The 24,567-nt window shown below is 64.7% G+C and overlaps 2 protein-coding genes and 1 long non-coding RNA gene across 5 annotated transcripts; 1 reads left to right on the top strand and 2 right to left on the bottom strand.

Moving 5' to 3' along the window:
• Window positions 1–147: 147 nt before the first annotated feature.
• On the bottom strand, window positions 148–1,880 carry PIN4 (peptidylprolyl cis/trans isomerase, NIMA-interacting 4). Of its 2 annotated transcripts, XR_015806863.1 has the most exons (5): window positions 1,797–1,880; window positions 1,575–1,645; window positions 1,341–1,460; window positions 898–1,197; window positions 148–356 (listed from the first exon to the last, which is right to left on the bottom strand). XR_015806863.1 is itself a non-coding variant. In XM_014890999.2 (4 exons), the coding sequence occupies exons 1-4, from the start codon at window positions 1,834–1,836 to the stop codon at window positions 1,039–1,041; spliced, it is 390 nt and encodes a 129-aa protein (XP_014746485.1). In that variant the 5' UTR covers window positions 1,837–1,880; the 3' UTR covers window positions 148–1,038. The 2 variants fall into 2 exon arrangements, 1 of the variants encoding a protein (XP_014746485.1); XM_014890999.2 differs by having other exon boundaries at window positions 148–1,197.
• Window positions 1,881–4,268: 2,388 nt separating this feature from the next.
• On the bottom strand, window positions 4,269–21,254 carry NHSL2 (NHS like 2). 2 transcript variants are annotated; one of them, XM_088173334.1, is made up of 8 exons: window positions 21,180–21,254; window positions 12,733–12,885; window positions 11,769–11,905; window positions 11,475–11,679; window positions 10,518–10,649; window positions 7,314–9,485; window positions 7,089–7,221; window positions 4,269–6,754 (listed from the first exon to the last, which is right to left on the bottom strand). In XM_088173334.1, the coding sequence occupies exons 1-8, from the start codon at window positions 21,241–21,243 to the stop codon at window positions 6,436–6,438; spliced, it is 3,315 nt and encodes a 1,104-aa protein (XP_088029460.1). In that variant the 5' UTR covers window positions 21,244–21,254; the 3' UTR covers window positions 4,269–6,435. The 2 variants fall into 2 exon arrangements, with proteins under 2 accessions (XP_088029460.1, XP_088029461.1); XM_088173335.1 differs by lacking the exon at window positions 21,180–21,254 and adding an exon at window positions 15,840–15,992.
• Window positions 21,255–21,927: 673 nt separating this feature from the next.
• LOC148222099 (uncharacterized) lies at window positions 21,928–23,107 on the top strand. The gene is made up of 3 exons (XR_015806864.1): window positions 21,928–22,142; window positions 22,348–22,570; window positions 22,749–23,107. It is a non-coding gene; the product is annotated as an uncharacterized LOC148222099 (long non-coding RNA).
• Window positions 23,108–24,567: the final 1,460 nt, after the last annotated feature.

A 24,567-nucleotide genomic window follows, 5' to 3' on the forward strand; every position in this document is an offset into this window, starting at 1 on the left:
GCCTTCTGCAATAGCCCAGGACAGCACACCTGGCTGAGCTGTGTAATTTGGGAGAGGAGCTCTTTGTGTTCAGAGCCACAGCAAACACAGATCTAATTCTGCTGCTGCAGTTGTGTCAATGTGCTTCTGCCAAAAGAGAGAACAGAGTTCTGGTAGCCTGGAAACAAGTGGTTTATTGACAGCACCATTACATGGGGCAGTGTCTGCTCTGGGCAGCCTGTCTGTCCTCTGTAGCATTGGCTTCTCTGAGGGTTCCACACTCAGCAAAACCAACACCCTGAGAAGGGAGGGAAGAGAAGGACCTTCTGTTCTTTGATGTTTCCTCCTCAGCTCCGAGCTCTGTGCGTGGTGCTCACCTGTAAACAAAGCTGGTGCCTGTTGCTGGAGCCACCGTGGCTGGTTTGGGGGCTCTGTGGGCAGCAAGGGGATCATGGGGGCTCTGGGCTGGATTCCTGAGATGACAGGAACCTTGCTGGGCTGATTCCCTTGCACACCCCACAGCACAGGGGAGCGCAGGAAGCGGCACACAAGCCTTTAGTGGCCTTTTTCTTATTCAGACCTGAGTTACCGAGTTTATTCCCCCAGCTCTGACTGGGCAAGGTGGAGCTGTAGGAAGAGGTGAGTCTGTACTCAGGAGAGCTCAGACTGTGCTGCAGCCCTGGAGCACAGCCTGCACCATGGGAGCTGTCTGCACCCTCCTGGGCAGGATGGAGATGGAGACCAAGCCCTGGGGCCCCCTGTCCCTTCCTGCATCGTTTCTGCTTGCAAATAAGAACCTCATTCTGCTGACAGACCATTATCTCCACAGCAGGAGAAGCAAGAGGCTGGCCTGCCAGGCAACAGACACTCCAACATCTGTAACAGGCTCTTGTTTCACCCTTCCCAAGGACACTTTACCTCTCCAGGCAGGGCCCTGCTCTGCCAGCACAGAGTGGCAGGGACAGCCAGGCAGCTGCCTCCAGGCGTGTTGCTCCAAGGCCAAGGTGTCTGGGACTCAGGATTCAAGCAGTCAACAAGGTCATCATGGTCATTCACATTTTATTTTCTGCCTTCCACCATGATAATGTGGTATCCAAACTTGGTTTTGACGGGAGGGTCCGTGTACACGGGCTTGTCCATGCTGCTCACAGGCAGGGCAAACGCTGCCTCCTGGAATGGTCCCACCATGGAGCCTCGGGTCATCCAGCCCAGGTCTCCCTGCAGGAAGGCACCGTCGGGGTTAAGCTCTGAGACTCCGAGCAGGGAGGGTGGGGATATAGCAGTGGGACACGTCCTGCTGCTGAGAGCAGGAGCCATGCTCCCGGCCCCGCTGTGCAGCGCTCGCTCGCTCGCTCACTCACCCCTTGCCTGGCCTTGTCCTCGCTGTACTGTGCCGCCACCTCGCTAAAGCGCTGCCCGGACTTCAGCTTCTCCATGGCCTCCATGGCGCGGCCGTGCTTCTCGCACAGGATGTGCCGAACCTGGAGCGGAGAGCAGCGGGGCTGTGGCGAGCGGGGCCGGCGGGCGGGACGGGCCTGCCGGTGCTGGGACCGACAACCCGCACCCCGCCCGGCCCCGCCGCCCCACGCACTCACCTTGACGGCGCTGCCGCCTCCCTTCGGGCCCTGTGCTTTGCCCTCGCTGCCGCCGCCGCCGCTGTCGCCGCCTGTGAACAGAGCACCGTGAGACCGGCCCGGTCCCTGCCGGGCTCTGAGACCGGCCCGGCCCCCACCGCCCCCGACCTCCCGCCCGGCCGGTCCCGGTGCCGTTCCCGAGCCCCCGCGCGGCCGATCCAGGTGCCGCCCAGCCCCGCTCACCCTTCCCGGCTTTGCCGCCGCCTTTCCCTTTCGGCGCCATCTTGCGGCCGTAAGGCCCCGCCCCGAGGCCCCGCCCCGAGGCCCCCGGCTGCCCGCGCCGTGCCGGTACGGAGCCGCCGGCGGGGCTGCGGAACGCGGGCTGCGGAACGCGGGGTGCGGGACACGGGGTGCGGGACACGGGGTGCGGGACACGGGGCTGACCCCAGCAGTCCCCCCGGGCTATCCCTGTCCCTTTCATCCATCTCACCTGTCCCCAGCCCCTCACACCATCCCCGGCCCCGCTGTGCCTGTCCCCAGAACCCAGCCTGGGCTGATCCAGGCACCTCGCGCTGTCCCTGTCCCCCCACAGAGCCACTGGGAACACACGAGCAGTGTAAAAGGCTCCAGCTGATGGGGCCGGGCTCCCCTGGAACCACCCAGGGCTGTTAGGGGCTGCCCACCTTCCCAGCACTGCTCCGAGTGCGTGAGTGGTGAGAGTGAGTGAGTGTAGTGAGTGTGTCTGAGTGTGTCTGGCTGTGCTCCTCCTTCCTGATCCAGCCCACTGCGATTGACTGATCGCGCCTGCCGATCGATTGCTCGGCAATCGATTGATCGTGACTGCCGATCGATTGCTCGGAGATCGACTGATCGTGCCTGCCGATCGATTGCTCGGCGATCGACTGATCGTGCCTGCCGATCGATTGCTCGGCGATCGATTGATCGCGCCTGCCGATCGATTGCTCGGCGATCGATTGAGCGCGCCTGCCGATCGATTGCTCGGCGATCGATTGATCGCGCCTGTCGATCGATTGCTCGGCGATCGATTGATCGCGCCTGTCGATCGATTGCTCGGTGATCGATTGATCGCGCCTGTCGATCGATTGCTCGGCGATCGACTGATCGCGACTGCCGATCGATTGCTCGGCGATCGATTGCTCGCGACTGCCGATCGATCATATCGGCGATCGACTGATCGCGACTGCCGATCGATCATATCGGCGATCGACTGATCGTGCCTGCCGATCGATTGCTCGGCGATCGATTGATCGCGCCTGCCGATCGATTGCTCGGCGATCGATTGATCGCGCCTGTCGATCGATTGCTCGGCGATCGATTGATCGCGACTGCCGATCGATTGCTCGGCGATCGACTGATCGCGACTGCCGATCGATTGCTCGGCGATCGATTGCTCGCGACTGCCGATCGATTGCTCGGAGATCGACTGATCGTGCACTCCTCGCACACTCATTACACACTCATTTGCACACTCCTTGCTCACTCATTACACAGTCATTTACACACTCGTTACACACTCATTACACACTCATTTGCACACTCGTTGCACACTCATTCGCACACTCCTTGCTCACTCATTACACATTCATTACACTCATTTACACACTCATTGCACACTCATTATACACTCATTACACACTCACTGCACACTCATTACACAGTCATTGCACAGTCATTACACACTCGTTACACACTCATTGTACACTCATTTGCACACTCATTACACACTCATTTGCACACTCATTACACACTCGTTACACACTCATTACACACTCGTTGCACACTCATTTACACACTCATTACACACTCGTTACACACTCATTTACACACTCATTACACACTCGTTACACACTCATTACACACTCGTTGCACACTCATTTACACACTCATTACACACTCGTTACACACTCATTGCACACTCATTACACACTCATTACACACTCGTTACACGCTCCTGGCACGATCCATCGCTCGGTGCTCCATTGCTCGTGCCTGCCGGTCGATTGCTCAGCGCTGGATTGCTTCTGCCTCGATCCCTCACTCGGCGTGCCTGGGTGAGTGTGAGTGTGAGTGTGTGTGAGTGTGAGTGTGAGTGTGTGAGTGTGAGTGTGAGTGTGAGTGTGTGAGTGTGAGTGTGAGCGTGTGAGTGTGAGTGTGAGTGTGAGTGTGTGAGTGTGTGAGTGTGAGTGTGAGTGTGTGAGTGTGAGTGTGAGTGTGAGTGTGTGAGTGTGTGAGTGTGAGTGTGAGTGTGTGAGTGTGAGTGTGAGTGTGAGTGTGAGTGTGTGAGTGTGAGTGTGAGTGTGTGAGTGTGAGTGTGTGAGTGTGAGTGTGAGAGTGTGTGTGTGAGTGTGTGTGAGTGTGTGTGAGTGTGAGTGTGAGTGTGTGTGTGAGTGTGAGTGTGAGTGTGTGAGTGTGTGAGTGTGTGAGTGTGAGTGTGTGAGTGTGAGTGTGTGAGTGTGAGTGTGTGAGAGTGTGAGTGTGAGTGTGAGTGTGAGTGTGAGTGTGAGTGTGTGTGAGTGTCCCTGAGTGTGTCTATTTGGTGTGTTTGTGTCTGAGTGTGTGTTTGTGTGTATTTTTGTGTGTATTTTTGTGTGTGTTTGTGTCTGAGTGTGTGTTTGTGTGTATTTTGGTGTGTATTTTTGTGTGTGTTTGTGTCTCAGTGTGTCCCTCGGCCGCCCAAAGAAGCACAGGCACAGGTTGGCAGCAGGGAGCACTTTACCAAGCTGGCAAGATAAAAAGTACAACATTCCATGGTTGGCACCTTGGCGGCCCCCAGCCCGGGGGCTCTTCCCGGGCCCCCACTGCCTTCACAGCAGGACAGCCACGGCCAGAGCGAGCCCAGCGGGGAGCCAGAGCCAGGGACGGGCACTGAGCCAGGCAGAGCCCCAGGAAGAGCCCCAGGAAGAGCCCCAGGAAGAGCGAGTTCCTCCAGCCAGGGAAATCAGGATCTCCATCGCACAGCCCATCTCCATTCCATGGCCAGTCTCTGTCCCTCAGTTGACCTCTGGCCCACTTGGCCATTCGCCCCGGCAGCGTTGGCCACTCCAGCTGCCAGTGGTGCTGGGGCTGTTGCAGGGAGGTCCCTGCCCCGTGCCTGCCCCCAGCCCCCTTTGCCGGCTCCGTCCTGGTTTCCTGAGCAGTCATGTGCAAAATGTACCCGTCCCCAGAGCTTCCCAAACTGTGCCCTGGCTCCATCCCACACCAGCACCCTGCCACTGGCTGGGGCCACAGGATGGGGGTGAAATGTGGACATTCGTTAGAGCTTTTTTTTGTGTGTGTGTTTTTTTTTTCCTGAGTTTCTCAGCCTGGCTCTTAATTACAGGCTTAAATCTGCAGCCCTGGGAGAGGAAAGGGAGAGATGGGCGAGTACCAGGAGGGAGGAGAGGGGAACCAACTGGAGCCTCAGTGTGATCAGATCGAGGGTGGGGGCAAGGATGGGGAAGTGTTTGCCCAGGCTGTGCTCCCGGGGATGCAGAGCTCCTGGTGGGGCAGAGACCCCCAGAGCAGCCCAGGCTCCTTGGAGGGGCAGCTGAAGCGCTGCCCTGGTGCCCTGCTGCTGCCTGGACCCACTGCACAGGAGGGCTGGAGTGTGTGGAAACACATCAAGAAATCCAGCAGAAATTTCCTTAAACACCGTTTCCTTGTCAGCCACGGCTGGCCCTTCCTGTTTCTCCGGGCTCGTGTTCCCTCCCCAGAGCATGGCCTCTGTCCCTGGGCCCCCAGGCTGGAGCCAGGCCAGGAAGAGGCAGCTGGGGCTGAGGGGGACAAATCCCACCTGGAATGTGCAAACCCTCCTCCATGGCCCCTGCATGCCCTGATGGCACGTGTCCCGCTCGGCCTTGCTCAGCTCCCTGGTGGCCAGTGGGCACGGGTGAGTGGTGGGCAGCCCTGGGGGGGCCCAGGAGTCACCAGGGAGGTGGCTCAGGTGATGTCCATCTGGATTCCAGCCACCATCTCGGGAGCATCCCAGGATCTCTGGTGGTCAGGGCAGCAGGAGAAGTCGCAGGGTCTGTCGGGGAGATGCAGGAGGCAGAGCTGGGGCTGAGCTTCCTTCCCATGGCACAGCACCCCCATCACCCCAGCTGGGTGCAGGGACCCCCGGCACGGGGGCTGGAGGGAGTGGGGTGGCTCCCAGTGGCTGTGCAGTGAGGCCAGGGGGCTGGCAGTGGAGAAGACCCCGGGGTTTGTTTTTGGACTGAGAGCTGAGGAGCTCCAAAATGCAGCATTTTGGGGGCTTTCAAGGGCTGGGGGTTTGGCTTGAGGTGGTGGCGCTGGCTGTGGATGCTGGGTGCCAGTTCCCTGTGTGACAGGGAGGATGCTCAGGGCAATGACAAGGAACCTCTTGTGACTCCTCGAAAGCAGCCGCAGATCCAGCCGAGCCCCTGGCGTCTTCCCAAAGTGCATCTGTGTGTCCAGCTGAATTCAGCCAGGGGACCTCTGCATGGGAAACTCAAGGTACAGCGTCAAAGGGAAGAGAATCAGACATCACCACCACTGTGCATTAGAAAAGCTGTTTAAAGTACCACATGCCGAAGGGACCAGAGAGTCCGAAGCTGCTTCGCTGCGGGCACCGGGCGGCACCGGGGCTGTGATCCTGTTCTGCTTCCTGGGCAGGCACCTTCAATCCCAGGAGCTGGCTCAGCCAGGGCCAGTTCCAGCCGCTTCCCTCGTGGGAAGGGCCCAGAGTCATGAGGACTTGGGCTCCGGCCGCTGCCTCTCTGCCAGCAGCTCTCCAAGTAAGGAACAAAAGCAGAAGAAGCCCCCAGCAGGACACAGGGGCTCCCCAGCAGCCAGGACAGCCCTTTGCAGCAGCGCTCCCTCTGCAGCCATCGCCACCCCTCCGGCTGGAGGGGCCCCTGTGTCGTCAGGGCTGGCTTTTGGGGCTGTTTGCACCGTCCAGCTCAGGGGCAAACTCTGTGATGACCCTCCGGGCCAGCGGGTTCGTGGTCTTGAGCAGTTCAGCAGCAGATGGCCGAGTACCGGGGCTGGTTTTGCTGCTCTTCTTCTGCAGCAGGGCTTTAAAATCCTCGTTCCTGCTGGAAGACTTCCCACTGCTGCCTGCTGCTGCTGCTGCCAGGGACTCGCCAGTTGGGGAGCCTGAAGTCTTTACAGGTGAGTGGGAGGTGGGTCGGCTGCTGAAGGTGTCCCCAGGCTCTTTCCGCCCCAGGACCTTCCTCTTGGACCTAGGCACCAAAGGGACACAGGTGGGAGCAGTCTGGGGCTGGGGTGAGGTCCCAGAGAGAGGGGCGTGGTGGTGCCCAGCCTGCTCTGCTGGGGCAAGGTGACAACAGGAGCATGGCAGGTGGTGCTCCTGGCAGGCAGGACTAATCTGGACCCTCCCTGCTGGTCGCACTCTGCTCAAGGCAGCAGCAACCGGGCTATCCCCAAGGATGAACACTGGCCCCAGTATGGAAAACAGAGGTGTTGTGGTGGGGGGACACTACACCCAGAGCTGTGACAGTGGTGGGGTGCAGTGGGCACAGAGGCTGTCCCCTCCAGTGCATGTCCCAGCCTTACCTGTGGATCACTGTGAAGAGATCCTCGGTGGTGCGGGACGTTGTGAACACTTCATCATCCTCCTCCGCGATGGACTCGGCCGTCTTGTCGCTGGCAAAGCTCTTCTCCTCCGCACCAGCTTCTGCTGAGCTGCCTGTGGGGCAGGGAGAAGACAGCAGTGAATGCCCTGTGCAGTCACACCCTATCCCTGGGGTGATCCCTCCACAGGGGTGAGGAGACCCTCACCTTGCTCCGGGGCGGGCTCGCTGGCAGGGATGGTGCCTACAGCCTCGGGGGATGGCGGATCCTCAGCGTCAGGGTCGCAGCAGGCAGGGTCAGTGTCCAGCGTGATGATGGGGCTGGGGGTGGGTGGCAGGTCCCCCACAGCAGCTCCCAGCTGCGCCGGGGCTGGCATGAGCGGCAGGTAAAGCACGCTGGGTTTTTTGGGCACTGGCGGTGGCACCTTGGCCTTCCTGCGCTCCCCCTCGGCGCCGCCCCGCTCGTCCAGGCTGCCCTGCGAGAGCCGCCGGGGCCCCGCCGGGGTCAGGGACAAGTGGGGCTCCCCCAGAGCCCTCCTGAGCTCCCCTCTCCGCAGCACCACGAAAGCATCCTGTGCCAGCCCCTTCTCCTTGGCGGCAGTGCCCGGTGGGGATTTGGGGGACAGGGGCCCCTCCTCCCGCACAACTGGGGGCTTGGGCAGGATGCACGGGGGGCGCCTGGCCAGTGGCGGCTTCTCTGCCACGGGTGGCTTCACTTTCTTCTCTGGCCCCGTGCAGGGGACACGTGCTGGCTCCTCCGTGTGCTCCGGGCCGTCGGCGCTGTCCTCTGGCTCTGAGCGGCTGACGGAGCGGAGGCGCACGGAGCGCAGGTCGGACTGTGTCACCACGGGCATGATGGGCGCGATGGCACCGCTCTTCTGCGCCAGCTTGGTGCCAAAGGTGGAGTCAGAGTGGTGCCGGCTGACCTTGGTCTTGCCCTTCAGGGAGATCTTCAGCCCTGAGAGGTCGAGGTGGGCGGGTGGAGTGAGCGGCAGGTCGAAGGACAGCCTGCCCTTGGGGCTCCTCTCCATGGGGGACGTGGGGGGCAGAGAAGATTTCCTCTCGGGGACCAGCGGCCTCACACGCACCTGGTGCGGGGAGTGCCCCAGGATGCTGGAGGTGGGTACGGTGGGGGTTGGGGTCTCCGACTGACTGGAGTACCCGCTGGATGGGGACATCAGCCCTGTGGGCCTGCCTGGCGAGGAGGTCTTGAGGTCTGCCTCGGCAGAGAGCTGGGAGGGCGTCGTGGCCCTGGAGACCGAAGGGGACACGAGGGACTCAGAGCTGCCCCGTGTCTTGGCACACTCCACGGCCGTGGTCCCTGTGGTGGTGCTTGAGCCAGAGAGGGACTGGTAGGGATCGCTGCCGGCCCTCCAGTCCGTGACGTGCCACGGGTGGGGACCAGCCGCGCTGTTGGGCTCCCTGCCCGCGCTCCCCTGCGGGTCGGCGTGCACCAGCCGGTGACCCTGCAGCTCCGGGGGGATGCACAGGCTCTTGGGCCGCTGGTCCTTGGGCAGCGCCGCGCTCAGCCCCGCGTCCCCGTCCTGCCCCTCTTTGATCAGCGACACGCTGCGTGTGGGTGGCGAGGGCTTCTTCTTGGCCTTCTTCAGGGAGATGCTCTTGGAGCGCCGCCGCCGCTGCCCCTCGGGCTCCAGCCCCAGGGAGATGTTGTCGGTGCTGGTGCTGCCCTCGGAGCTGGCGCTGGGGTAGCCCAGGGCGTAGTTGGCGCTGCCCCGGCGGGTCTCGGCGTAGGCAATGTCCACGGAGCACAGGGACCCCGAGTCAGTGGGCACCGACAGCGAGCGCTCACGGAAGCGGCACCCTGCCCGCTCCACCTCCAGCTGCGCCGGCCCCGCCGCCGGCTCCTCTCGGCTTCCCGGCAGGAAATTCCCCTTGGCTCCCTGGGTGCACCCGGAGCTGGGCGGGGAGGCAGGCACTGGGCCGGAGAAGAAGCTGGGCCCGTTGGTGCCCACGCGCTCCTCTGTGGCGATGAAGAAGGAGGTGGAGGTGGCCGGTGAGCCCGGGCCGGGCGATGCGATGGAGCCGCCCGGAGAGGTGCAGGTGGGCCCCTTGCCCGGGCCAGTGCTGAGGCTGGGGGGGCTCCCATAACCCAGGGGGCTCCAGGGCGGGGAGAAAGGGGTGCCCTGCGTCCCATTGCAGGCACTGGCACAGGGGTTGGCTGCCCCATCCATGGCAGCAGGTGGCTGGCAGCAGCGGGCCCCGAGGTCACTGAAGGTTTTCCTCAGCGGGGCCGAGAGGGGCGGATGAGGGCTGATCTCCTGGGGCGGCGTCCCCCCGCTCGTGGTCTCAGGCACGAAGCTGCAGGACAGGGACTCAGCGATGGGCGCGTGGGTGCTGGATGTGGGGCCGTTGGCGCTGCCTGTGGGGACAGACACAGCCTGGTCAGCACCGTCCTGCCTCGCTCACAGGGACACGGCCCTGCCTCCACGCCGGCCCAGTCTTGAGGCTGCACCTCTGCCCAGGTGCGGATCTGTTGGCTGGAATGTGCCATGGACAAACCAGCAGCCACGGCAGGAGGCCCTACCCATGGGGACATCAGTCCCATGGCAACCAGAGTGCTGCCCTGGTGCTGCTCCATGGTGGGGACACAGATGGGGCTCAGGAGGAGCCAGTCAGGCACTGCCAGCTGAGACAGGGAGGGACATGGTGGCTCACAGTGCCACCTGTCACAGCACAGCCAGGATGGGGAAGGAGCCAGCAGCCCTGCTCTGAACACCCCCAGCAGGCAGGGATGCTCAAGGCTGTGGTGGGCCGAGGTCTGACTGACTCCAAGGGAGGAGCTGTGACAACCAGTCGATGGTCTGACCACTGCCACGGGAAGAAACCTCCCTCCCACCCCGTGAAAACTGCCTTGGAGCAGCTGGTGCCATGGCTTGCCCCCACAGAGAGGCTGGCTCTGATTTCTCTGCACCTTCCATAGGGGACAGCAGGACAGAGCCCCTGAGCCACAGTGGCTGCTGCTCCCAAGGGTCCGATGCCACTCCAGGCACTCTCGCATGCACACCCTTGGCACTGGCGTGGCCAGCTCGCCAGCCCCAGCAAAGTGTGGCCAGGTGTGCGCCCCGCAGCCACGGCACCCTGCCACAGGGTCTGCCCGTGGGGAAGGCGGGCACAGGGAGCTGCTGGAGCCGGGGCTGGGTGACTCCTGCCTCAGAACCCTGACTCAGGACGAAGGGGCTGTCCCAGGTGCCACGCCAGCCCCAGGCCAGCCCAGTGTCACCAGTGTGCCCAGCGGCTTGGGAGGGCTCAGAGTCAGTGTGGTGCCTGCACGTCCCCGCAGTCAGGGTGTCTCCAGGAGCCCGGCTGTGCCTGGGCTGGCTGTGCCACCACCAGGGCAGCTCTGGGGGTGCCAGCCCTGCCCGGGCGCCGCCTGCGCGGTTCTTGCCGTCACCTTGGTCTCGCAGGGACAGGTTAGGGAATCCAATAATGGTCCGTCTGCGCCGCAGGGTGGACTTGGGGTTCATCGCGGTCTCTGTGTTAAACAGGGAGTGACGAGCACTCGCGTGCCTAGCAAAGTGCTGCCCTGTAGCCAAAACAAACAGCCAGGCTGGCAGCTCGGCCCCCTCCATCACCCGTGTTCTCTGCGTGTCCCCAGCCTGGGATGGTGGCACGGGTGGGAGCGTGGGATGCAGGGGGATGGTGTGAGCCGTGTGGGGTGAGCACGGGGCAGATGGAGGCACGGTGGGAATGCTGCAGATGAAGGTGGGATGGGTGGAAAGCTCCAGAAACCAGCCCCGTGCTGCGTGACAGGCACTGGTCTGTGCTGGTGAGGCCGGACCCCGCAGCGCCGTGCTGAGCCAGACGGGGCATGGGCACATGAGGCATGGAGAGGGACCAGCATGGCCCTGGCACAGCTCTCCACGATGGAGGGAAAGGCAGACAGACACCTCTGCCCTCAGAAGAGGCACCTCACCCAGCCACCAGCCCCAGACTCTGACCTGGGCCAGAGCGTGGCACCCGTGTCTGCAAGGACTGGGCAGGACACGCTGCTGGGAGATGTGGCCTGGGGAGGACGAGAGGATGGACAGACAGGGGACACAGGTGAGACAGGCCAGGTGCACGGCGTGTGGCGAGAGCCCAGGTGACAACAGACCTGACTGGGCATTACATCAGGGATGTGAGACCTGCATGGCCAGCAGAGCAGACGCACAAAGCTGCAGATGGCACGAGAGGTGGCTGGGAGTGATGGACACCAGCATGGCCCTGCTGTCCCTGCCCCAGTGCCCACCTAACCCCCAGGAACACAGCCACAGCCCCCTCCCAGCACCCCCCTGTCCCAGATGGCTGCTGGGGCACATCTCTGCCTGCACCCCGTGTCCCCCCACCGCGCCAGGGGGTGATGCCCTACCCGAGACATTGATGGGGACAATGTTGGTCTGGATGGAGCCGGGCTGGTGCCACTGCTTCTCCTCCACGGGGGGCAGGGGGAAGGCCCTGGGCCAGGGGGGCTGCTTGTCCGGGCTGGTGGGGAGGCTCAGGGAGGTGTCAGAAGGCCGAGCACCGAGCACGGTGCTGCTGGTGCTCTCCTCTTCGGCCGCTCGCTGGCTCGGGGGCTGCGGGGACAAAGGCACGTCAGCCACCGAAGGGACGAGGGAGGAACACAAACAGGGAGTTGCCGCCCGCCCTGCCACCCAGAACTCACCATAAGCACGAACTCAAGGCGCTTGGCAGGTGGGGGTCGAGGTGATGGCTCAGGGGAGGTGTCGGGGGGCAGGTGCCCAGCAGCACGGAAGGTCTGCCCGGTGACCCTGCTCTCGGTGTACTGCTCCTCATATTCCTCTGCAAGAACAACAGCGCCTGGCACCCTGCTCCTGCTGCCAGATCTCGGAGCAGGGGGCACGTGAAGGGATGGTGACTGTCCCCTCTGGCTGTCCCCAGCCTAGCTGGCCATCCCTGCTCAGGACAGGCGGCTCAGAAGGAGAGGAACAGAGATCCCAAGGAGGGTCTGGGGGAACTGGAGAAGCCCAGAGATCCCAGCAGCCAGCCCCACTCCTCCCGGGGCACAGGCAGGGGATGTGGTGAGTCTCGTTGGGAAACAGCCCCAGTGGGGAGAGCCAGGAACTCAGTGTGTCCCCATCCTGTAATTGTTGAGCTAATTAATGCTGGTGGCTGTGGACTGGCGGAAAGCAAAGCTGCTCAGGCTGACTTAATGAGATTACAAGCTGGGGGATGGCTGGGCTGCTGATCTCATCTGATGCCTGAGGAGCATCCGAGGCAGCGCCGCGTGACAGCCCGGGCCAGAGATTGGACGGAAACAAAACCAGTGGCCACGCTGATCCAGTTAGGCAGATCAGCGGCAGGTCCCTGAGGCTGTCGTGAGATCTGTGCTGTGGTGGGGCTCGTGGGTGCCCTGGTGGCCCCAGTGGCCCCCGCAGGCAATCCTGGTCCCAGTTGCTTTGGCACCTGCAGCAGTGACTCGGGAGCAGAGATCAGTGAGGGGCTACTGGAGGCTGAGACCCCCAGGACCCAACTCCTGCAGCCTGGTGATGTCCGAGGAGTGGCTCAGTGAGTGGGAGATGGGCTCACAGTCCCATGGTGGCCACCTAGCCTGGGCAGCACCCACCCACCTCCCTCAGCCAGCCCAGCCCAGCCCCTGCCCTGGCTACCTTGCAGCAAGCTCTGCAGGTTGAGCTGAGCCTCCTGGTGCAGCTGCTCCATGCCCGGTGGGCGCCCAGAGGCCAGGAAGACGTTCACGGGCTGCTGCCATGGCAGCTTGGCAGGGGCGGCTTTCTTGCTCTCGAGGTCCAGGTTAGAGGTGGCTGCAGGAGGGAGAGAGTGGGGTCAGAGGCAGGTGGGGGGCGGGTTCCCTGCGGGTGCTGCTGTGGGATAACTCGGTGCCAGCACAGTGCCCATCCCAGCCCGGCTCTCCGGGAATGCCAGGATCTGGCTGTGTCCCACCCTGGCAGGCTGCTGCCCGCTGGGACCAGCCCTCATCGCTGCCACCATCCCTGAGGGCTGCCAAGAGGGAGCTGGCTGAAATTGGGGAAGGAAGCCAGCCCTGCCACCCGTGCCTAACCGCGCCCGGGCGCAGGAAACGCTGCAGGCGGTGATGGAGCAACATCCTGGCTGTGGAGGAGCAGAAGTTGCAACTGAAGGGCAGGAGCCAGGGACCCGACTCTTCATTGCACTGCAGCTCGGGGCTCACGTGCCCTGGCACGGCACGGACACCCCCGAAGCTCTCCGGGGAAGGAAACCTCTGTGAGGACTGCTCAGACCCTCTGAAAGCCCCCAGCGGGTGGAAAAGTCCTGGGAGCAGGATGTGGGCTCAGCAGTGCAGTGGCCCTGTGGGGAGCTGAGCGCTGCTCCCACGAACAGGCTTTGCCATGGGAACCCTGCAGTGCTCCGAGTGATGGGGGTTTGTACCCAGCGTGGATTCCAGGGAGTGCCACCACGGGCACCGTCCTCGCCCTGGCAGGCACTGAGTGGGTCTCTGTGAACTTTACAGGGGGACATGGATGAGCAGGGTCTCATCCCTGGCCATCCAGGGCTCATCCTCATCTGCATGGTCCCTGTCCCCATCCCCACCAGCTGAGACTCTCTGATAACCAGAGTGTGACGAACAGTTCCCCTCTGCCACACACCACTGCCCTGCTGCCAAAGCCTGCTCCGTGCCAGGCCCCAGCTGAGGCTGCAGAAGCAATTCCACGTCCTGGGAAGGGGAGTGGCCCCAAAACACGCGTGGCACCCCCAGCACAAGCCCCATTTCACTCTGCCCCCAGTGGTCAGGCAGCTGTGGCCCAGCTCACCTGCTGTGCACCCTGTGCATCCCCTCTGCTGCTCACGGTGCCCTCCTGCCCCAGGTGCCCTCCTGCCCCAGGTGCCATCCTGCCTACAACACTCCCGTGCCCCTGGGCGCCCTCATGCCCACCCTTCCCCCAGCTGATGGAGCCTGCACAACGCCCAGCACCCCAAAGCAAGGTGCCATGTCCCCAGCCTAGTTACTTTTATAATTTGTTTCCATAACGACGGGCCTTAACACTGGGTTTTTTCCTTTTTTTTTCCCCCTTCTTCCTCCTCTAAATAATTTGACTTGTTTCCATACCAACCAAGTGGTGTTGGGGCGCATATGTGCATGTGTGTGCCATGCACAGGGCAAGGCTGGGCATCTCCCCAAAAATGTGACCCACAGTGCCAGGGGCAGAGACCACACCTTCACCTCTGCAGACCCCAGAGCCCAGGACCTGCTGTTTTTGGTGAGATGGGGGATCCAGTGCTGTCCTGCCATTTCTGAGAGCACCCCAAGGGCGCACCCCTAATCCTGGCTCGCACAGCCCCAGCCTTTGGCCTCAGCACCGCGGATGCTCCTCACCTTCTGCCCATGCATCCCCCAGAGCCGCCCGCAGCCAGGGCTCAGGCCCCTCCTGAGCAGCCCCTGCCGCCCTCCCCAGAGCACGGCACTCACCTCTGCACCTCGGCCCTGCTGCCAAGTCACCCCAGCACCCACCCGGGCGCCGACCACGTGGGGAAACCACAGCACCAAACCCGGGGCCGCCCTGGGCGCGGCGGAAACGTGGCAGCACCCACGCCCAGCACCCTGCCCTGCTGCGGGGGAGAAGGGGAACGCGCCGTGCCGGGGTTCTCCCCGTGGAGCTCCCCCCTTTGCTGCCACGTGCTCCTTTGGGGCTGTGAGTGACACAGCCCAGTCCTGAGGCACTGCTGAGCTGCTGGCATTGCCAAGGTGCTGGCATCACCACGGCACGGGCATCGTGGCTTCCATCTCCCCGGCTGGGGACAAGGGCTGGGGGCAGGAATGGATGAGCCGAGCACTCTCCTGGCACCCGGATGTCCCAAACTTGCACCACAAGGACAGCACTGAGCCAGAGTGAGCGGCACCCTGGGGCTTTGTGTCCCTGGGAGCAGCCGCTCCGAGGCTGTTCAGGGAGCAGTGGCTCTGAGGGTTTTGGGAGCGGCACTCCCAGCCCAGCACGGCACACAGCTCGGCGATGGGGTGATCAGCAGTCCTGACTCAGTGCCACTGCCACACTGCTCCCAAGGGACGGGCAGTACTCGGGGGCAGCCTGATCAGGCTCTGTTCAAGGGCAGGTCGTGAGTGCCCAAGGAAGCCCAGCTGGCACCCCCATCTGTGGGCACGGGGTGCCCCAGGCACGCGGGAGTGCCGGGCAGGAGAGCACAGCGGCTGGCCCGGACAGCTGAGCTGAGCGATGCCCTTGGCAGTGACCTCCTGCCACGCTTATCAGAGACAGGCTCCGAGCTCAAAATACCTCCGAGGGGCTCCCAGCCCCTGGGGAATGCCTGCGGGAGATGAAGGGACAGCGGAGCCTGAGACAGCTCCATGCCACAGCCCCAGCGTCTCCACCTGAGCCTGGCCAGCCCTGCTGCTGGGGAAACTGAGGCACGGCTGGTGAGGGTTCACCATGCTCCCTGCTGGCCCCAAGGCGTGCAGGGGGGAGCAGGCAGCATCCCCTGCTCTGCCTGTCGATGGACACCTGCCCGAGGTGTTCCCAGAGTCAGCACCATCAGCTGGACGCAGCGGATGCTGCAGCCCCGCAGCCCTGCTGAGCGTGAGCCGGTGCCCAGGCTCGGCGTGCCGTGGCCATGGCGGGTACACAAGGACTGAGGCTGAATTCCAGGGAAGTTCGCTTGAAGGGGGGCTGAGCTCCGCTCTCTCCTGCGGGAACAGCATCCCTGCAGGACCCGCAGCCCCTCGGTATCTCCTGAGCCACCCCTGCTCCATGCCAGCATCCCTACTCACCCACAGCCCAGGCATCCCGAATCCACAGCGAGATATTTGACAGAGCCATCGGAGCTCTTTCAGTCCAGGCCGAAGCTCCTGTGAGACGACGCCTCTCGCTTGAATTCACCGCCAAACTTTTCCCTCTCAGGCTCGCTCCCCACGCGCAGGAGGTGCCGGGGGCGCGTCTGGAGCCGCTCGGACCCTCGGTGCCAGCGTGGAGCAGTGGCAGCAATGATGTAACAGCAGCAGCAGGCGATGCGCCATCAGCACAGCAGCCATGGCAACAGATACAGGCACCGCGGCTGCTGCCGCCGGCCCGGAGCACCGGGCACGCCGGAGGGGAGGGCAGCGAGCCGGGGCCGGGGCCGGCACCGATGCCGAGCCCGCCGGCCCGAGCCGTGTGCCGCAGTGCCCGAGCCGTGCGCCACCGCCTTCCGGCCACTGCCACCGCCTGCCCGCGGTGCTGGGCTGCTCCCGCCGGCTTGGGGACATGGCCGTGCCCGGAGCCAGGCGCAGGCTGCTCCGCGGCGAGCGCAGAGGAAGTGAGAAGAGCGCACAGAGGGAGCTGGCAGAGGCTGCAGAAACACCTCCTGTCCCAAGCTCACCCCCCGCCGAACCGGACCGGCTCCCTGCGGGACGCGGAGCCGCGGGCACGGCAGCCCCGGGGCCGGATGCCCGGCCAGGTCTGAAGGGAATCCTGGAGGGACACTCTGCTGACACCGCCAGGGCCAGCGCCACAGGGCAGCGGTGCTCACTGAGCAGAGCTGCCCCGTGTGCCCGGGATGAGCCAAGACACTGTGCCATGTCCAAACCCGAGCCTCTCCAGGACACCTCCCACTGTCACATGTCTGGTGGCACAGCTCCAATCCCCACCTGCACAGGTGTCCGACCTGCTGGTGGTTGAGGCCGGGGGGCTGGGAGCCTTTCAGGGGTGCCATGCCCAGACCCCACACCAGGACCCTGGCACAGCACGTCCCCCAGCTCTCCCCGGGTGCCCAGCAGGACCACAGGCACTGAGAAACAACACACCGGATCTGCCAGGGGTTTTCTGCTCTTCCAGCCTCCCTGTTTAACAGGGAATCAGCTGATTTTTGTGCTGATGGGAGATAAGGGCATTGCAGGAGTTGCTGGCGGCAGGGTGGATTTGGCAGCTGTGGGGTCCCTCAGCTCGTGGGGGGAAGACTGGATTATGATTACGTGAGGTTTCCAGGAAAACCACGAGCAGCAAACCAGTCAATGAGGTCCCTGTCCCTGGGCAGGACTCAGAGCTGCAGTGTGCGAGGACATTCGGTCCCAGCAGCGCCACGGGCCCTGGTCAGGGGTTTTGGCAGGAGGGGAGGTGTGTGTGCTACAGGATTTGGCCAGCAAGGCTGGCCCAGGAGGAGCCCGGTGTGCCATCGGCCTGTGCTGTGGGGATGGGAACTGCCCATGGCCATACTGGCACCAGGGCCTGGCCAGGGACCTCACCAGCCAAGGTGGACTCAGGCAGCTCAGGGGCTGAGATCCACTGCTCCTGGGGCAGAGCAGCAGCACTGGGGCAGGCACCGGAGCCCCAGAGTCTGGCTGGACCCGGATTCCTGCACCAAACCTGCCGTGGCTCCCTGGCAGCCTCCTCGTTCTGCAATCCTCACTCTCCCGTGCTTCCCAGCAAAACTCCAGCCACAAGCCTTTCCTGAGAGCCTCGGGAAGCGTGGCATGGCAACCTGTGAGACCCAGCCGGTCCTGGCAGCCCAACATCACCGTGCCATGGCCAAAGGAACCACTGGGCACAGGGTGGCCACGGCGGCTGCCGTGACGCCCCCAGCCTGGCTGGGACTGCTCGGTGGCACATGGAAGCCCAGGCAGTGCTCGCCACTCTGCCCGGCGTGGGCTGCCTGTGCCAGAGGCTGCTTCCAGAGGGTCCCTCCAGGAAAGCTCAGCTTCCCCTGTGCCTGGCTGGTTTTACACTCCGGGGCCGGGACAATGTGAGGAAGTCGCCTGAGAGGGGAATGCGGCCAGAGGCCCTGGGACAAAGGGGCTGAGACCTGAAATCGGCTACGGCAGGAGCGAGAGCAGTGACAACAGCGAGGCTCCTTGGTGTCTGTGATGTTTGTGTCCACCCACGGTCCCATGGTCCCACGTTCCTCCCTCCTGCTGCCACCAGCCTGTGGAAGCTGCCGGGAGGGCACAGTACCACGGGGACGGGCAGGATCTGTCCCTGCAGCACTGATGGGTGGTCGGTGGCACACGTGGGCTGGGAGCCTCTGTCTTTCTCTTTGCTTTGTCAGAGCAAGGACACCCCACTAGGCTGCGGAATGGCAGAAGGATTTACAAGGGACAGGGACACTCCACAGCTCAGGCCAGTGTGGGAAAGGTGGCACAAGACTGGCTCTGCTGGGCAGCCCTGATCCCAGGGACTGCTGCATGGCCTCCCGAGGGTCTGTGCCCAAGAGCTGCCCCCAGCCCGGGGTCCTGCCCTGCAGGGTGAGCAGTGCCTGCAGATCCCACCGCCCCCACTGCCCCCTCAGCCCTGCCCTGCTGCCTGTCTTACCTGCCCGCTGCCAGGGTGCCAGGAGCCACTCCACCTTGGCCATGGCTGTGAGTGCAGGGGGAGGCCGCTTGCTCCGGCCAGCGAGGAGCTCCTGCCTCGAACCAGGCTGGGAGCACTGAGCTTCCCCCGTCCTGCTGCCTCCAGCTCCAGCGGGGAGAGGAAGCGACCAGGAACTGAGTGTTTGAGTCAGCGCCACAGCCCATTGTCCTGGCCCCGGCCCCTCTTCCTTCCCCGCGGAAGGACGGTGCAGGGACCGCGGCTCTGCACAGCCCATCCCACATCCACCCGCCCAGGAATGCTCAACCCTCTGCGTGATCCCTGCTGCAGCACCTGGAGAGGGATGCTACAGCCAGGACTCCCCGAGCTGGACAGGTGTTCACAGAACCAAAATATCCCCCAACTGTGGCTGGAGCACCCTCTGAGAGTGGTGGGCTTGTCCTCCCAGCAGAGCATGGCTCTTCCTACATGGAACAACCACGAGACTCCTCGTGGGTAAAGCAGCACCTGGAGCCTGTGGCTGCCCCCAGCCCGGCTGAGCCACTGCCCACCAGCTCCCCCAGTCCCTACAGCAGACAAAAACAGAGCCCTTCTGAACCCCCTGGCTCTGAGCTGGGAGCTGCCGGAACTCTCAGAGCTTCGTCTCACTCCAGCTCCGTCCAAAGCCTGAAGCAAAGGCTCCTCGGGGACCACTTTCCCAGTGCCCCAGGGCTTTGTAAAGCTGCGCTGGCTTCTCCCAGAGGATGGAGGCTCCTGGGAGCCAGGGCTGCAGCAGAGCCAGGAACGCTGCCCCAAGCGCGGGCTTCATTCAGGAACATCCCACACCACCAGCGACCCACACCCACCACAGGGCTGCTCCTTATGGAGTCTCAGCTCCCTCCCTTGGCAGATACGCTCCAGCCGGGACCTGCTGCCGCCTCTCTGCATGGAAGCATGTGTGCAAGTGCCCAGGAATGCCCCAGGCACTGAGGTCCCGGCAGCCCTGGGAGTGTCCAAGTATTTGCTCGTGCTTCGCACCCAAGATGGGTTTTGAGCCATGCAGTGCCAAATCCCCCTCTCCCTGCCCCCTGCTAGCAGCCAGATGCAAGGAGACCCGAGGGGACCTGAGGGAGATCTGCTGGAGATCTCCAGGCTGGCGGGGAGCTGTGACCTGAGCACAGAGATGAACCAGCTCTGACCTAGCCTGGCCCCACACCCCCCCCGGCCCTTCCCGCAGCTCCAAGAGTTCCTTTGACAATCCAGAAGTGTGATCAGTTCTCCCTCGGAGTGGCACCAGCTGGGAGAGGCAGGCAGGGAGCAGAGCAGCATCCGATGCTCTGGGCACTGCTCATCTTCCCTGCCTGCAAATGGGAGCGCAGGGCTCTGTGCTGGGCAGCAGCTGGCACAGCATCCCTCAGCCCCCACGACCTGCAGGCCAGCACCCGGTGGGCACTGCCTCCGGGTGGGGAATGGGCCAGCACCCCGTGGTCCCTCTGACCCCCACAGCCCAACCACTGCCCACTTCCTGTGCCCCACGAGGGGAGCCAAGGGTGATGTGATGGATACCGAGCAGCCTGTATCTCTCACCCCTCTGACCCGCAGCTGAGCCTCTCTCCTGCTCCCCTCCTGTGCAACCCCAAGTTCTTGTGCCCCATTTCAGTGCTTTGCACCCACTGCTACAACAGCACTTGCAGAATTAGGCAGCGTCAGGCTGTGCTGCCACCCTCTCTGCCCACTGATTATTAAGCTGTGACAGTCATTCGGGCTGTGACAAGCAGTCCCCATTCTCCTGCAGTTTCTAAGCAATCTTGCCGAGGTCTCTCCCAGGGCTGGCAGTTCCCTGCTGCTGCCCACACCGCTGTGTCCTGCTCCCAAGCCAGCAGGCAGGGAAAGGGCAGCAGGAGCCAGGGCCAGCAGAGCCCAGCGTGCTGCACTCCGGGACTCCAGGGCTCTGATGGGCCTGGTGCCAGGAGTTGTGGCAGACTCCAGCTCCCAGCTCCTCTGGCATTCCCAGGAGCTGGGCTGGAAGAAGAGCTGGAGCACTGGGGAGGGTGGCTGAACTGCCCTGAACTACATGGGGACAAAAGAGTGACCAGACAGGTCCTGCTTGTCTGACCCTGCTTCCTCAGAGGGCGCCTGCCCTCCGTGCCCGCTGCCAGCCCCAAGTGAGTCCTCTACTCCCTCTGCTCCCCCTCAAGGAGCTGCCTGCAGAGCTGCAGGGCTGTCCGCCCCCCCGAGATGGTTTGTGGTGCAGGAGCCCCCAGACACCCACCACACTGCGATGTGTGGGAGCAGGAGCTGGGGCGCGGGGGCTGCACAGCACTGGGCTCCCTGCCTGGGGGGGCCAGCTCCGGGGACAGCAGCTACAGGGGCTCCCCACTGCCGGGGCTGGCTCCTACACCTCGGGCTGCACCCCTGTCCCCAGGCTGGCTCCCACACCTTGGGGTGCAGCCCCGTGCCCAGGGCTGCTTTCCCACACCTTGGGATAGGATTCCCATGCCCAGGGCTGGTTCCCCACTGCATGGGGCTGGCTCCTGTACCCCGGGGCTGGCTCCCCGCCGCTCGGACAGCCAGCACCTGTCCCACAGACTGGGACACGGCGGTGGCCCCACCGCCAGTCCCATCCCGCGCCGTCCCCGTCGGGAGGCCAAGCCTCGGCCGGGGTGACCTCTGCCCGTGTCCTCCAAGCGACCCACCGGGGCCGGGGGAGCGCGGAGCTCCGAGCCGCAGCCCGAGCACGCCCGAGCCGCCGCTGCCCGCCGCCGCACCGGGGGTCGCGGGGGTCGCGGGGGCGGCGGCGCTGCGGGGGCGGCGGGGGCGCGGGTCCGGTGCCGCCCCGCCCTCGCCGGTACCTGTTGCCGAGCGCATCCTGCCCCGCCGCTGGCTGCGCGGCCCCTTCCGCTGCGCGTTGCCCATCCTCCGCCGCCGGCCGGCCCGGGCTTCGCCGCCGCCGCCCCCGGGCCGCCCCCCGGCCGCCCCCCGCCGGGCCCGCCGAGCCGCGCGGGGAGGAGCCGCGGGGCCGGGCCGGGCCGGGCCGCATCGCTCCGCTCCGAGCCCAGCCCAGCCGAGCCGAGCCGAGCCGCGCCGGGCGGCACCGGCACCGGCCCCCGCCCCGCCGCCCCCTCCGAGCCGAACGGGCGCCCAATGGCGGCGGCTGCGGGGGCCGGGCGGGGGCGGCGCGGGGCTCGGGAATACCGGAGTGATGGGGATGGGCTGCGGGGTTTGGGACTCGGGAATACCAGGGTGATGGGGATGGCAGCACCGGGGCCGGACACCCCCCGAGGAGATGGGGATGGGGGGTATCAGGGTGATCGTGGGGCGGTGCCGGGGCCAGGCACCCTCACACCGCTGGTGTGGGGATGCTGGGGCTGCACAGCCCCCAGGGGGGTGGGGTGATGGGATTGGGTGGGGGGCCCTCGGGCTGGGCAGCCCCTGGGGAGTTGTTTGGTTTAGGGATGAGTGGAGGGGGGTCCTGGCGCTGGACACCCCCCGGGGTGGTGGGGATGAGGTGGTGCCAGGGCTGGCCACCCCTCGGGCAATGGGGCTGCGTGTGAGCTCCTGGGGCTGGGCACACCGGGGGGCTCGGGGCTGGGTGGGGACCTCAATGCTGGCCCTGTGGGGTGGGGGGCTGAGCAGGGGAGAGATGGAGGCAAGGGCTCGGGGACCTCTGACAGGAGGCAGACAGGTCAGCTCCAAGAGCAGCTGGAGCCGTGCACAGGAGGCGTGGGAAGAGCTTTGAGGCTGGGTTCGGCCCAGAACCGTGTGAGACCTGCAGGACATTGCAAGAGCCAGGCCTGGGGGTGATGTCATCTCAGGTAGGAGAAACAGGGTCGTCTCTGTCTGCCAGTGCCTCCAAGGTCCCCACTCCTGTCACTGAGTGTCCCGAGCAGTGCCATGACTGCACAAAGCTCAGCTGCATGCAGAGACCCCCAGGAATCTTGGATCAGCTACTGCCCTTGGGTTCCTTCCCCTGGCCCAAACCTCACCTTCCCCTCTTGGGGAAAAAAAACCCCATCCCAGAGTGGAGAAGCGTGTCCAGCCCTTCACCCCTGAGCCAAGAGGGATTGGGATGGCTCAGCCCAGTCGCTGCGTCCCAGGACGGAGCATCCCCGACACATCGGATCTCGGCATCCGTGTAGCAACAGAAAGGACCAGAAAGCGCTGGGAGGTTGTTATGGAAACAGCCACAAATTGGATCAGTACTTGGTGCAGGGAGCAGTTTGTGTGACTGATGTGGGAGCAGGTGGGTGTGACAGGCGCAGCGGTGCGGGGGCCCCGCGGTGGCACCCCGTGGCTGCCCAGGCTGTGTCCCTGTTCTGGGGCTGGGCTGTGGCACTGCCTCAGCCCACAGGGACCCGGGCATGGGGCTGCAGGCAGCGCAGTGCCTCCCACCCACCTCACCCAGCCTCTGCACTCCTCAGGGAGGTGAAGGACTGGGGCGAGCTGGGGGTGGTTGGCAGAAATTCCATCAGGAAAATACTTCCTGCCGCTTCCCCGAGCCCCGGCCGAGCCCAGCACGCGGTGTCAGGCAGGGGGGCAGCGGCCCCTGCACGAACAGCCCCGCTCTGCGTCGTGGGGCTGCGATCCGACAGCGTGGCCGCTGCTCTGCTCCCTGCCCTGGGCAGCCTCGCAAGGTGCCCATCACTCCGAGCCATTTGTCATTTGTCACCTTGTGCGGGACAGCCCCGGACTCCGCATCCTCCTCGAGCCCCGTGGGCACTCGCGGCTGCCGGCGCTGTCCTGGCCACACGGCTCCTGGGAGCCCAGACAGACCCGGGCGGCTCGTCCAGGACACCGGGCACACCGTGCCCATGCCAGGGGCAGGAGGGTGCCGGTGGCAGAGCGGGGAAGCGCCGGTGCCACGGCCCCGTCCGGCCCGAGCGCGGGAGCGGCTCCGCTCCGCGTTCCTCTCCTGGCACAGAACCCAGCTATGAAGAACACATAAACATTTGCTAAGTGGCCGAGCTGGTTCTTTTCGGGCCAAGAGGCCATATTAGAGCTCAGCATCAGCGAGGCAGATGAGCTCATTGGAGAACAACGGCTTGGGGCCGGGCCAGGGCCGGGGAGTGGGGCCAGGGCTCCCGGCCCCATGGCCAGTCGCTCCCGGGGCTGTCCTGGACCCCGAGAGGTGCCACGTCCCGGCAGAGCCACCGGCAGGGTCCCCGCCGAGCTGGAGGGCAGAGCTGTCACACCGAGCCCCCCAACACCTTCTGGTGCCCCGCTGAAGGTGACCCCCAAGCTGCCCCCGAGGCCTGGCAGGGGATCTGCGTGCAGGGCTGGAGCTGCCGTGACACCTTCGTGCCACCTCGAGTCCCCTCCAGGCTCCGCATTCCTGGGATTCCTTCCGTGCACCGAACATCTTTCCTCGCTCTGTGAGCTGGTAACTGCGGCGGGGCCGGACCGTCCTGCCCACACCGGCACCCACGGGTGCCCTCCCCGCTCCCGGGGTGCCAGGGCTGCAGGGTGCGGCCACCCGGCTCTGCTCCACCCCCGGCAGTGTGAGAGCTCTCACAGAGTGTGTGTGGGGTCAGGCAGAGGGCACAGGGTGCCCCAGCCCTGATCACCCCACAACCTGCGCCCACACCCCCAGAGGTTCCCCTGGGTGCCCCCAGAGCAGCAGCGCGGAGCCAGGCTGCCACCACGTGCCGTGCCGCCACCACTGCTACCTGCCATTTACAGCCTCTCACGGCACACGTGGGGTGCGAGGGGTGGCACTGGCACCTCCCACAGGTGACACTGGACCCCCAGCCCCTCTCAGGGCACCTTCCTCCCGCTGGGGTCACTGGGGAGGTTTCCTGCCCCAGCCCGGGTGGCTGAGGAGGAAGAGGAGGGACACATCCAGTCCCTGGGCTGGGCACGGGCAGTGCCGAGGAGCAGAGGGCACCGCACCCCTCCGGGGGCTGTGCCCGCTGCCACCATCGCCGTGTCCTGCCCGGAGCCCTCCCGGCCGGGCGCTGGGTGCCCAGCTGGCCCCATCCCACCATGCCCGTGCCTCGGTGCTGTGCCAGCCCCGGGGCTGCTGCCGCCTGCACCCACCTGCGGTGACAGCCACATGTCGCGCACCCATCGCTCCCTGTCTTGTCCTGCCAGGCCCTCCCGGGGCGGGGCAGGGAAAGGATAAAACTCTCACTTACCCAACTCTGCCTCCTCCTCCTCCTCCTCCTCTCCGCAGCGGCCCCAAGGCCGGGGGGGGGGGGGGGGGGGGCTGCCCCACAGCTCAGGGGGTGCCCCGAGTCCCCG

The sequence above is a fragment of the Sturnus vulgaris genome, chromosome 14, assembly GCF_052056855.1.
Source record: "Sturnus vulgaris isolate bStuVul1 chromosome 14, bStuVul1.hap1, whole genome shotgun sequence".
In the NCBI taxonomy this organism is placed as follows: Eukaryota; Metazoa; Chordata; class Aves; order Passeriformes; family Sturnidae; genus Sturnus; species Sturnus vulgaris.

Excerpts from the sequence above, each read along its gene's own strand:
- PIN4 (XM_014890999.2), bottom strand. The coding sequence starts at position 1,836 with ATGGCGCCGAAAGGGAAAGGCGGCGGCAAAGCCGGGAAGG. Across the intron at positions 1,461-1,574 it reads GAGGCGGCAGCGCCGTCAAG|GTTCGGCACATCCTGTGCGA; the intron begins GTGAGTGCGTGG and ends TCTCCGCTCCAG. Across the intron at positions 1,198-1,340 it reads AGGACAAGGCCAGGCAAGGG|GGAGACCTGGGCTGGATGAC; the intron begins GTGAGTGAGCGA and ends GCCTTCCTGCAG.
- NHSL2 (XM_088173334.1), bottom strand. The coding sequence starts at position 21,243 with ATGGGCAACGCGCAGCGGAAGGGGCCGCGCAGCCAGCGGCGGGGCAGG. Across the intron at positions 11,906-12,732 it reads CCTGCAGAGCTTGCTGCAAG|AGGAATATGAGGAGCAGTAC; the intron begins GTAGCCAGGGCA and ends TTGTTCTTGCAG. Across the intron at positions 7,222-7,313 it reads CGAGCCCGCCCCGGAGCAAG|GCAGCTCAGCAGAAGCTGGT; the intron begins GTGAGGGTCTCC and ends CCTGCCCCACAG.